A 12,183-nucleotide genomic window follows, 5' to 3' on the forward strand; every position below is an offset into this window, starting at 1 on the left:
GCCACCTCTCGCCTTCAAAATACACCCCTTCTCCCAATTGGCTGCTGCGGTCTAAAAGAGACAGACAATTGGAAGAAAGTGGCTCTTCTATCTGAATTATACAGCTACTTTCATACGCCTCTCTCTTCCCTTTGCGTGGCCCTGATCAGTTACGAACTAGGGTTTCTCAGCCCCCATTCCCTGTCCTTCAGCCCCACAGCCCCCAGCCCGAAGGCCCCGCCCTCCACACTCCGGAGGCCTCGCGTCCTCCCCTTTAAGGCCAGCCCCTCCCCCACGCCCACACCTCCCCGGCCCCGCCCCGCCTCCCCAAGCCCGGCCCCTCCGACCCTCCCCTTTAAGGACCGGCCCCGGACGCAGACGAGGCTGTGACGCGGCCGCCGGCCCCCGGGCTGGGTACATTGTCGCGCGGCCGCTTCCCCCCCGGGCCGGGCCCCCGCCGTCCCGCGGTCCCCCGAGCTCCAGGCCCCCGGGGGGAGGGTGGGAGGGAGGGAGCAGGGCTGGTGGGCGCCAGCGGCGCACGGCGGGACCCACGGAGCCCCGCGACCCGCCGAGCCTGGAGCCGGGCCGGGGCGGGGAAGCCGGCTCCAGCCCGGAGCAAACTTCGCAGCCGGGCGGGGGGTGGCGGGGACCCCGTCCGGAGCTGGAGGAGGGGGCGGCCGCGGGCCCTCCCGCTTCTGCTCCCGTGTCTCCGGGCACCATGCTGTCCAACTCCCAGGGCCAGACCCCGCCGGTGCTGTTTCCCAACCCGCCGCCGCCGCCGCCGCCGCAACCCCCCGCCCCGGCCCAGCCTCACCTCCCAACCCAGCCGCCGCCGCAGCCCCCGCAGCAGTTTCCCCAGTTCCATGTCAAGTCGAGCCTGCAGATCAAGAAGAACGCCATCATCGACGACTACAAGGTCACCACCCAGGTCCTGGGACTGGGCATCAACGGGAAAGTTTTGCAGATCTTCAATAAGAGAACCCAGGAGAAATTCGCCCTAAAAGTAAGTTCGGGGGCCGGGGGAGGGGAGGACGGGCACGGGGAGGGAGAGGGCTCCCGGGGACGACCCCCGCCCCGCGCTTCGGAGCAGTCGAAGCGCACAGTCGCCGGGCGCGATCGCGCGGACCCTTCCCGGACCCGGCGTCAGTCCGACCCGGCCGCGGAGGAGTGGCCGCGGCAGGGCTGTCGGTCCCGGGAGCCCGAGGGGAGCCAAGTGCGCAGCAGGGGGCGGGCGGGCGGCGGGGAAGGTCAGGTCCGCGCGGACCACGCCGCCAGACCGAGTTTCCGGTCACCTCCGGGTGTGAGTGGCGGGACCCGAAAGGACTCGTGAGGACTCTGCCATTTTGGGGTTTGAGCCGGATCCAGCCGAGGCGCAACGGCTGGCTTCGGGACCATTTCTGCTAATTTCACCCCGACTCAAGGAAGTGATTTTCCGGGGTTGTGGTTCCCCATCCTCGCCTCCCTCCTTTCTTTCTTTCTGCGGGCACAAAAGGCCCATTACTCATTGAGCTGGTTGGTCGGTTAGTTTGGAGAAGTCGGTTCGCAGAGGTTTATTTAGCCTCGCTCCTTATTTGGGAGCCGGAATGTGTGATTTCACTTCCCTGGGCCTCCCGAGCGCGGCCGTGCCGCCTTGGGGCGCGCCGGCCCGGGAGGTGCCAGGCTGGAGATTCCGCCGGGACACCGCCCCCCCGGGCGCGGGGGAGGGACTGTTTTGATCCGAGAGCAGGCCCCCCTCCTACCTTCAGTGCCTGTGAGGCTCCAGATGGGAGGCCAGCAGGCTCTGGCGCGATGTCTGCTGTTTCCATAGCTCCATTGATCATTGTGAACCCGGTGTCTAAACCACGGCTTGGCCGGGTGCTGATTCCGCAAATCGGAGATGGCCACTTGAGCCCTGGACATAGGCGATTGGTGGACAGTACGAAGGAGCGTTATCCTTGAGCTGGGGAAACCCAGCCTCCTTTTTTTTTTTTTTTTTTTTTTAAGGGGGTGTGGTGGTTGGGGGTGGGGTGGGGATGAGGATTTAAGTGAGAATACCTATTTTAGAAGTTAAACAGAATGGACTTGGAGGTCTGATGAGATGGGTGGGTCCCCAGTGCCCTGTGAGCCAGTGTTCAGGGTCACTAAAAAGGTTTTCCCCTCAGACAGGTTTCAGATCAAACCACATCTCTAAAGGTGACACATCAGGCCTGTTTCCCCTGGGGCGTCTTAATGATTGGAGAAGAAGAAAAATACTTCCTGTGTTATATTTTTCTCCCCCCCCCCCCGCTGCCCCCCCTCAGCTAGCTGTATTTCAGCTATTAATGCACAACTCAGATCGGTGTGATGGGTGGAACTGTTGGGATAGATAATTAGATGTAATAAAACTCTGGCACTTTGCAGTTGCAGAGGGCAAGCAGGTCCAATTTCCAGATTTTTTTTTTTTTTAAAGATTTTATTTATTTATTTGAGAGAGAGAATGAGAGAGAGAACACATGAGAGGGGGGAGGGTCAGAGGGAGAAGCAGACTCCCCGCTCAGCAGGGAGCCCGATATGGGACTTGATCCTGGGACTCCAGGATCATGACCCGAGCCGAAGGCAGTCGCTTAACCAACTGAGCCACCCAGGCGCCCCCAATTTCCAGATTTTAAGGCCTCTAAAATTATTTCCTTGCTGCTTGCATCCTCCTTTGGGGGAGAGCTTTCAGCTAGCCCCAACACTGTCAGATTCTTTGGTTTTTACTCTAAGCTGTTGCTGTGGGCTTTTTGGTTGTTGTGCCTTAGACCACTTTTTCCATACTCATAAGTGGGGGGACAGGGAGGAGCAGTGGTGGTTTAACTGTGGCTCTGACCTTGGGGAGTGGAGTTGAGTGAAGACTGTTTGACCACAGTTAACCTGTACCAGGGAGGAAGTGACAGACGTTCTTTCTGGGAGAGTTTTCTGTCCCTCTGAGAGGCCATCTGCCTTCACCCATCAGCAGTTTGGGGACGATGGCTGTTCATTCCCTTGGATAGCTGGAATATTATATAAAGACTTCAGAACAAAAGCTCTCAACTTCTTTTTATTCTATTTTTTTTTTTTTTTAAAGATTTTATTTATTTGACAGAGAGAGCACAAGCAGAGGGAGAGAGAGGGAGAAGCAGGTTCCCCGCTGAGCAAGGAGCCTGATGTGGGACTTGATCCCAGGACCCTGGGATCATGACCTGGGCTGAAGGCAGCCGCTTAACCAGCTGAGCCACCCAGGTGTCCCTTCTTTTTATTCTATTTAATGACACAAAACCACATGCTAAAATGTTTTAGGGTGGCAATTCGGATTTGTTGTAATTCAGATTTCTGTTCTTGTAATGAATAGGGGAGAGATTTGGATATTTCCCTCCTGTAAATAGTTTTGAAAGGAAAAATCCAGCAGCATTCTAAGTAACACTCATAATTCATTCTCCTCAGGTTAGAAGTGGGTGAAGATTGAAGTCAGTCTGTTTTGACAGGCAGTCTGCTCCCAAATCTTATAAGTTGACTCAACTGTTAAATTGTAGATTCCCACACATCTTTGTGTAAAAACTTAATAATAGAGGAAGAAAGAAGGTATGAGGCATTCAGAGACTGACAGCAGTGTCCATATCCAAATATTGGCTAAGACATAATTACAGCTTGTGGGGGGAATCTGGTCCAAATAATCCTGTTTGAGACATACACCAAAGAGATTTCTAGATCTTGAATCTTGATGAACTTAACCTTAGGTGCTGAGTAGTGAAATGATTTTCAAAACCAGGAGTGTTTTGATTATAAAACAAGGGGGGTGGATGTTGTGGGCTAGCACGGATTGCCCCACTGGGAAGGTGCCTGAGGAAAAAGGGATCAGACCTCTACTCTACATTGTGTGTTAGGCTGTTCTTGGGGATTTGGGGCAGGAGCTGTAGGGCGGGAGCAGGGCCTCGGGTGGGGTTCTGACCTCTTCACAGCTCTGAGAGTGGATGGGAGGTGGTGGCTCCCGTGCCCTGCTCCTTTTATGGTCTTTTTTTTTTTTCTTTTAAGATTTTATTTATTCATTTGACAGAGAGAGAGACAGACAGCTCCCGTGCCCTGCTCCTTTTATGGTCTTTTTTTTTTTCTTTTAAGATTTTATTTATTCATTTGACAGAGAGAGAGACAGACAGAGAGACAGAGAGAGGGAACACAGCAGGGGGAGTGGGAGAGGGAGAAGCAGGCCCCCTGCCGAGCAGGGAGCCCGATGTGGGGCTCGATCCCAGGACCCCGGGATCATGACTTGTGCTGAAGGCAGATGGTTAACGACTGAGCCACCCAGGCACCCCTCCTTCTGTAGTCTGGTGACCTCTTAGCCCTCTTAAGTGAATTATCAGTGCTTTTAAAAAAAAAAATGCCCAACTTGCACTGCTGCTTTTCTGCCTCCACCTCAGAGAGCCAACACTTGAGGGCTTTTAGTGGGTGCCGTGACCTCACCTCACCATCTCTCTGGCCTGCTGTTGCTTCGCTCTGGGTCATACTCACACTTCGTTGGGGTCGGAAGGGACTTCAGAGGTCATCTCATCTAACCCCCTTGTCTTGCTGATGAGAAAACCAAGACCCAGCGCAAAAACTCACTTGAGGTAATAGAGCCCTGCACTTGGCCGAGGCAGGATTAGAACCTGGGACGCCTGACTCCCCACCTCAGGCCTCTTCCCACTTCGTAACCACAGTGATGTCCGCAGACTCGGACCTGGGGTCGTCTACTGCCCCGGAGCTCCTCACGCCTGAGGAGCTCCTCTCTTAGCCCCTTGACTGTTGGCGAGGGGGTGCCAGGCGGGTGTTTATTGCCTCCCCAGCAGTACCCCCGAAGTTGGAGGGCAGCTTATATACCAACTCAGCAGCTTCATGAGTTTTAAATTGGGTAAGAAGCTTTTTCTTAAAAATTTTTTTATACCATCTCCACCCCTTTTAGGGAGTGTTTGATAGAAATCTTATTTTTTGTATAAGAACGTAGGAATTCTATTAACTGTTTCTTTGGTAAGGACACCTAGTCTCAACCCACTTGTGTAATATATAATTGGTTGTATTCCCGTGGGGTTCCTCAGCTGCTTCCTGCTTCACTGTGTCATGGTGACTCTTGGGTATTAGCTGAACAAATTTAATTAAAGCTGGCACTGTTGTCCCTCTCTGCTGCGTGACTCTGATTAGTTGAAGCATATTATTACTTTACAAAATATAGACTATTGTCATACCTTATCTCTGTTTATCTTTCCATTGCGTGGATTAGAGAAAACAAGGTCCTGTGATGTCTTCTCCTTTCCTTTCTCTGGTGGTTCTCCCTCCCCAGGTCACTTTGTGTCACTGTGGTGTGGCTTCCTTTGGTGTTCTGAAGGGGAGATAATCGGCACCTCCCATGCTTGTTCTGGAAACAGAGGGAGACACAGGCGCTCCCCCCGCCCCAGAGTACAGGCAGCGTCCTATCCAGCACACCTCATGCTGAATACCTCCTGGGTAGCAAGATTGGTGGCATGGCTGGGTGAGGGGCAGTGTCCCAAAATGGGGTTTGCTGGATGGAATCACATGGTGAGGAAAGTTTCATTGACTGAAGCGTCCTCTTTTCTTTTAAAGAAAGAGAGAGCACAAGGTGGGGGAATGGCAGAGGGAGAGGGAGAGAAAGAGAATCTCAAAACAGGCTCTAGGCCCAGCACAGATTCTGAGGGGGGGGCTCGATCTCAAGACCCTGAGATCATGACCTGAGCTGAAATCAAGTGGGACACTTAACCGATTGAGCCACTCAGGTGCCCCAAATCAGCCTCTTTTATATCCACTGTGGTTATAGGTTAACAGTTTGCTGAGCATCCTACTATATGCTTGGTTGTGTAGAGGATACAGACATATAAAGTGCCTTAAAATTTAGGGGGTCAAGAAACCAATTTGGAGAAGGCATTAACAGATGTAGTCTGCATTGTCCAATATGGCAGCCAATACCCATGCATGGCTATTTAAGCTAAAAATAATTAATCTAAATTAAATTAAAAATCAGCTAGCCACCTTTTCAAGTATTTAGTAGCTACCGTGGCTACTGGCTGCTGAACAGGCTAGCGCGGAAGAATATACGCATCCTGGTAGAAAGTTCTACTGGACTGTGCGGGTCTAGAGGTGAAATCGTGTGGTTGGGGATAGAAGAGTTTTGGAAGGGAAATCTGTGAGGATCCTAGGAGCTACTGTGGTCTCATTGCTGGGCCTCTGAAGTCTGAGCAGATCTGTAAGAGGGGCTGGTGACACTGGCCCTGAGGGGAGAATAGGAGATGAGGTGGGCAAGGAGTGAGTAGGGCTGGTGGCCCAGAATCGAACTGCCCTTAGCTTTATATTAAAAGTAGTTTTTCTAGTATTTGAGGGGTATGAAGTAAGCTAACAGGCTCTTGTAAAGATGGGTGACAAATCAGGGTGCCTGGGTGGCTCAGTCGTTAAGCGTCTGCCTTCAGCTCAGGTCATGATCTCAGGTTCCTGGGATAGAGCCCTGCATCAGGCTCCCTGCTCAGTGGGGAGTCTGTTTCTCCCTCTCCCTCTCCCCCTGCTTGTGTTCCTTCTCTCGCATTGTCTCTCTGTCAAATAAATAAATAAAATCTTAAAAAAAAAAAAAAGGGTGACAAATCACTGAGGTTCGGACTGGGGAGGCCTAGTTTCTGGTTTTAGAGACCCCCTCCCTCTTGTGGGGCCTTGGCCCCTGTTTACTGCAGCCAGACTCTTGGCGTCCACCGAGGCAGGATCAAAGTTGGGTCAACTCATGGTCCTTTTTCAATTGTGAATTCTGGGCTTTGATGGAGCTTGAAAATAATCTCCAGCTAAGATCTGGAATCAGTGGCTGATGGAAGGGAGGAGAAAAGCAGCCCCAGGCCTCAGGACCAGATATTGGTGGATGCCTGGGAAATGAAGAGGCTCCTTTTCAGCAGGATTAAGGTATTGGTGCCCATGATTAAGATGTTTTGATTGCTTGGGACCGGAGGAGTTGACCCATCATCAGTTGACGAGTCCCCTTAAGAAGCAGGTGTAGGGATTCAGGGAGAGGCTTGGAGGAGCCAAGCTTCGGGACTGCAGACTTAATCCCTGGCCAGATCCTGGGGTTGGAGGAGGGGCCAAAGCTCCTGGTACCCGCAAATGCCAGGGATGTATGGAGGCCGTGCCAGGAAGAATGTCAGCCACCTTGGGGAAGGACAGGGCATTGGCATCTGCATTGGAGTCCTTCCATGAGGCCCAAGAGGCCCTCCCATGCTCTGATTCAGGACTGTCCCTGATGGTTTGAGGTCCTGCTTCCTCTCTTCTGTGTCAGGCTCTTCCAGGGGCCATGTGGGATCTCTTTTTTCCTCTCTTCCTTGGACTGCACCCTTCCAGGTGCTTCAGTGTTCCAGGAGGGAGGTGAGTGGGCAGGGCAGAGTTGTTCTTTGTGTTCAAAGGGGCCGCAGCTGCTCTGGGTAATGATGTAAGACTGGGTGGTGAAGAGACCCATACCTCCTTGCACCTTAAAGCTGATGACACTCCCTGGTCATCTTTCTTGACTCCTTCTATCTCACCAGAGTGGGAGGCTAGGCCAGTCAGGAAAGGGTCAGCGCTATGTCCAAGGTCTTACCCTGTGTCTTCATCAGGGACACAGTTCCCTGGGACCTTGTCTTAGTCTGGGTTCCTTTGGTTTTTTAGTTGCTAGAGGGGTTATGGCCCTTGCAGTGCAAAACTGAGCTCCACTAACTGGTCACTAGGCTTAAATGGGGACACTGGTAAAGAGAAGGGGCCATGCCACTGGGCAGCTTGATGTACACCAGGTGTGTAACCCAAATCAGATTTTGTACCTTTTCTCGTCATTAGAGGGATTTTGCATTTTAAGATATATATGGATACAAATTTTTAGAGATGAGCCTCTTATTATTGGTTAAGTGCTAGAGAAGAAAGCAAAAAAAGGGGTCCCATCTATGCACCCTGTTAACTGGTAATGTGACCTTGAGTAGGCCAGTTAAATTTTCCAGGCTTTCATGCATGTGTCAGAGGTTCAGGCTACCAGTTGCTCCTGAGCACTGGTATTGGCGGGGGGTGGAAGGCTGTGCCGGGGGGGGGGTGGGGTGGCAAGAGGCCAAGAGCTGGCAGGATGGCTTGCTGACCTGCTCCACGTCTGACCATCGGCAGCACCTGGGCCAGCGTGGATGCCCTTTTGATAGGCTTGATGCTCGGCTCTAGGGTGGCTGCGTCCAGTTAATTAATAATCATCACTGACCAGCTGCTCCTTCTCTTGTGTGAAGACTTGGAAAGTGTTCCAGTTAGCACCTCAGCAGAGAGGATGGGCTGTGTAACTCAGGCGTGGGGGTGGGGTGCCCATCTATTCTTACCTTGAAGTCAAAAGAATCTTAGTATAGTGATGTCTCAAGGTGGAGATGAGGAATTCTTTATGTTCTCTGTCTGAAACTTCGTTCCCATTTGAGGTATGGGGCCAGACATGGCTGCTGTGATTGGCTGTGCGGGCCGAGCCTTGCACGGGGGCACCCGGCGAGGGAGGGAGTGAGGGCCGCAATCTAACCTACTGTCCACTGGGCAGGCTCTGTGTTGGCTTGTGGCTGGGCTCATCCAAATGGATGCCTTCTTCTAATTCACCCAGAGATATGGTGTGGGCTGGGAGCTGTTCAGAGGTGAGCGGTGGGGACTGTTCCCAAAGCTGATGAGGAAATTAGGATTTACATCTAGGTACCCCTTGCTCCCCCCTCTCCCCTCCCCAAGACTGTGTAAGACTGGATATCAGAAGTCCAAAGAAGCAAGAGGAGAGAGGGTTGCCTGGTGCTGTCTGTTCTCTTTCCTCTTCTTCCTGCTCACTTAATGCTGAAGCAGTAGTTTTAGCCCTGAAGCTTTGGACTGTGGGGTCCTGTGTGCCAGGCCATCGTATGTGGTTGGAGGAAGAAGACACACAGTGGAGAGGGGGATGAGGTTGTACGCGGCGTCTGGCAGTGCAGTGTTGGGGTCTTTATTCTCTGATCCAGTAAACATCTCTGTGTGCTAGCCCGCCGGTGGGAGAGGCTGGGCCGCGGCCCCAAGGTCAAACCCTATCTGTAACTCTTGTTCCCCTCCAAGACTGGCCAAGCCCTGTGTTGATTCTGCTAGGAACCTGAGCTGCCCAGAAGAGTCATATGAAAGGGCATCTTACTCTTGAGGGACGTCCCAGGCATCTCCATGGCCAGTGTCCATGTAGCACTCATCTGGAAGGTGAGGAGTGGTGGCTAAAGGCGGAAACTGTGTGGCCACCATTCGAAGCCGTTTCTGTCTCAGAGAAGATGAGGGGGACGCAGGGGACAGTACTGTTGATGCCTTGTCTCTGCTTCTCTCGTCTACACTGAGTCTTTGACCTACTGGCAAGCCCCTCCCGACTCCTCCACCTTCACGCTCCTCTGGGGCACCTTGTCTCCCACCCCTCTGTGGCAGGTGATGGCGTCAGTCACTTCGCTGCCATTGTGATGATCCCTCGTGTCACTAGGCTCCCAGCCCACACACGGGACATCTGCAACCTGGCCTCCCGCCCAGGGCCTAGAACTGTTACTCAGCCCCTCTGTCCCAGCAGCTAAAAATAAACCTGTCACTGCCGCAGTCTCCCCTCACAGCGTAGCCCCGCCGTCAGCCCCAGGTCTTCCTGCCACACTGCTGACCTGAGTCTCTCTTCCCGCACTTGGTCTCCCCGTTTGCCCCCTCTCTGGGAGCCGAGAGTGAGCCGTGGCTGGCGCTGCTCCAGGTATCATATCTCACTCCTAGCGCTCAGGAAGGCAAGTTGTCCCCAACCACCTGCCAAGCCCCGGCCCTAAGACAGAGGCTCCGTGGAGCTGCCTTGCTTCTCCATCAGGGGATGGGTCACGGGGGGGGTGCGAAAGTTCATCAGTGTCCATGAGACTTTCCCCTGTGCTTCCTCCTGCTCTGGCTTCCTCCAGGCTGCTGGCAAGCAGGCCTCCCTGCCAGAAGGTGTGTGGGGATGAGTAGGAGAGCCCCCCGAGTGGGGCTGTCCCAGGTGCTCACCCCCACTGCCCTGTGACTGAGCACGCTGCCTACCCTGGGACTCCGGCCCTGTTGCCCAGCTAAATTCTCCACCTCTGCAGTGCAGGGCTTCGCGTTACCACGCTCAGAAGTGTGACCTCATCTTACTGGCTTCCAAGGCTGAGTGGGCCCTGGCTCTCGGGGCCTCCTTCCTGCGTCAGGCCAGGGCCCCTCTGGCCTTTCCAGCTTCGCCACCTGCCGTATGTCACAGAGAACATGGGTCTCTTTCCTCTTCTTCCTGCTCCCTGATGGTGGGGGCAGGGTTACCGCTGCTCTGTGTCCACTGAAGTCCACTGAGGTGGCCTCCTGCCCTACTGCCTAGGGATCCTGGGCAGGTGGGGGACAGGGGCTCAGGTAGCTGGGGTGCCTGTGTAACTGCTAGGTACTGGGCAGAGTGTTTCTTTTAGCTTGACTTTGGTATCCTCTTCTTTGTGATTTATCTAATCCTTGGACAGTTGTCCTAACCGTGCAAACAAGGGTTCTGCATTTTTTTTCTGAGCTTGGGGTTTGTTTGGGAGAAGAGATGTGTGAGGGAGAGTAATAGGAACTGAGGTAGGTCTTGGGGGGCCCTCTGGCTTCAGCTAGAGTTACATCCTGGACCATGTCTCCGTGGACTGCTTTCTCCTGTCTGTGCCCCTGGGTCCTCATTTTCTCTGCAGGGAGAAGTTTATCTGCCAAGGCCCATTGGCTTCTGGAGGGAGGAGTTGGGTGTAAATTGCTAAGAGTTTATTTTTAACTCTGATAGAAGGAGCCCCTGTCCTTGGAGTAACAGTACCCTCCCTCTTCTCTATCCCGGGCCTCCTTCTCTGGCTTCTGTAATTCTTTTTTTTTTTTTTAAAGATTTTATTTATTTACTTGAGACAGAGAGAGAGAGCACATGATGAGAAGGGGGAGGGTCAGAGGGAGAGGCAGACTCCCCGCTGAGCAGGGAGCCCGATGCGGGACTCGATCCTGGGATTCCAGGATCGTGACCTGAGCCGAAGGCAGTCGCTTAACCAACTGAGCCACCCAGGCGCCCCTGGCTTCTGTAATTCTTAAAGGAAGGCTTGTAGATTCTAAAGGCCAGGCGTCAGCGGAGCTGGGCAAGTGAAGCCTCTCTAAGTGGAGAATCCTGACTTCTGTAGAGCTCAGAGGACCATGGGGGGGCAGGGAAGTAGAGCGGGAGCCCTGGGCACTGGAGGCCACACGTGTGGAACTTCGAGCATCCTAGGAATGCAGATGGACTGGTGGAGAGGCCATAGGGGCCTTGGAACTTGGAGCACCCTGTCGGCTCTCCTGTGTGGGCGAGGGTAGCAGGGGTCATCTCGTGCCCTTCGCCATGCCTCTGTCCTCACAGGCACCCAGATCTCTGAAAGGTAGAAGGAAACGGGGACAGAATGAGTGTGTATGGTAGCCTGCTTTGTAAATGCTTATGTTTATAGAAACACTGAAGTTCTGTTATTCCCTCTGACTGCTGGACTCCCAAGCATCACATCCTTTCTACCGGAGCCTGTGTGGGTTTCTCTGGGACTTCATACCTTCACATCCCCCTCTCCTGGCAGGGTTCTAGTCTCCTGGGCTCCTAGCGGGGAGGAAGAGGGGTATGAGCACCCCTTCGCCTGTGTCTGGACCCTTCTGATTTCCTGGGCTTGTGTTGGTTGCCTTGCCTTAGATTTTTAAAAAAGAACATAAACTAGAGTTTGAGAAAAAAGGAATGGAGAGCAGGGGGGTGGGGTGGGGGCCAGGAGAAACACACAGCTGCCTCTGAGGACCTCAGCTGGGGAATGAAGGTCTTGCCCCCTCAGTGCCTTGGAACGCATGGGGGATTACTTTACCTAAAGCCCAGCTCTGATCATGTAGCTTCCCAGCTTAAACCCTTCAGTTGGTTCACTTTGTCTGTAGAATACAGGAGATTTCAGATCCTTCCCTGATCTGACCCCAATCTGGTTTTTGTTTTTGTTTTTGTTTTCTGAATACCTGCTATGTTTCAGTTTAAGGGGCTTACATTTGCGGTTTCCTGAATAGGACCCTGACTACCCCCCCCCCCCGCTCAGTCACCTTTACCCATGCATGGTATGTATGCCATCTGTCCATCTGTCCATCTGTATCTTCCTTGCCTCCCTGCCCCACCACTGTCTGTATCTACCTACTCCACCCTATACAAATGCTGCCACTTTCATGAAAGCTTTCACACTAGAGGTGGCTCTCCCCCGCCCTGCCCTGTCCAAC

At 53.3% G+C, this 12,183-nt stretch overlaps 1 protein-coding gene across 2 annotated transcripts in view; it reads left to right on the plus strand.

The window, feature by feature from the left end:
- Nucleotides 1-498: 498 nt before the first annotated feature.
- MAPKAPK2 (MAPK activated protein kinase 2) overlaps nt 499-12,183 on the plus strand; it is a 45,662-nt gene continuing 33,977 nt past the window's right edge. The window contains exon 1 of one of the 2 annotated variants that reach the window (XM_035010404.1): nt 499-982. In XM_035010404.1, coding sequence (XP_034866295.1) covers nt 698-982 — 285 coding nt within the window. In that variant the 5' untranslated portion in view covers nt 499-697. The remainder of the gene's footprint in view (nt 983-12,183) is intronic. The other variant, XM_035010405.1, reaches the window with a different exon arrangement.

The sequence above is a fragment of the Mirounga leonina genome, unplaced genomic scaffold, assembly GCF_011800145.1.
Source record: "Mirounga leonina isolate KUSES-001 unplaced genomic scaffold, KU_Mleo_1.0 Mir_154, whole genome shotgun sequence".
NCBI lineage: Eukaryota > Metazoa > Chordata > Mammalia > Carnivora > Phocidae > Mirounga > Mirounga leonina.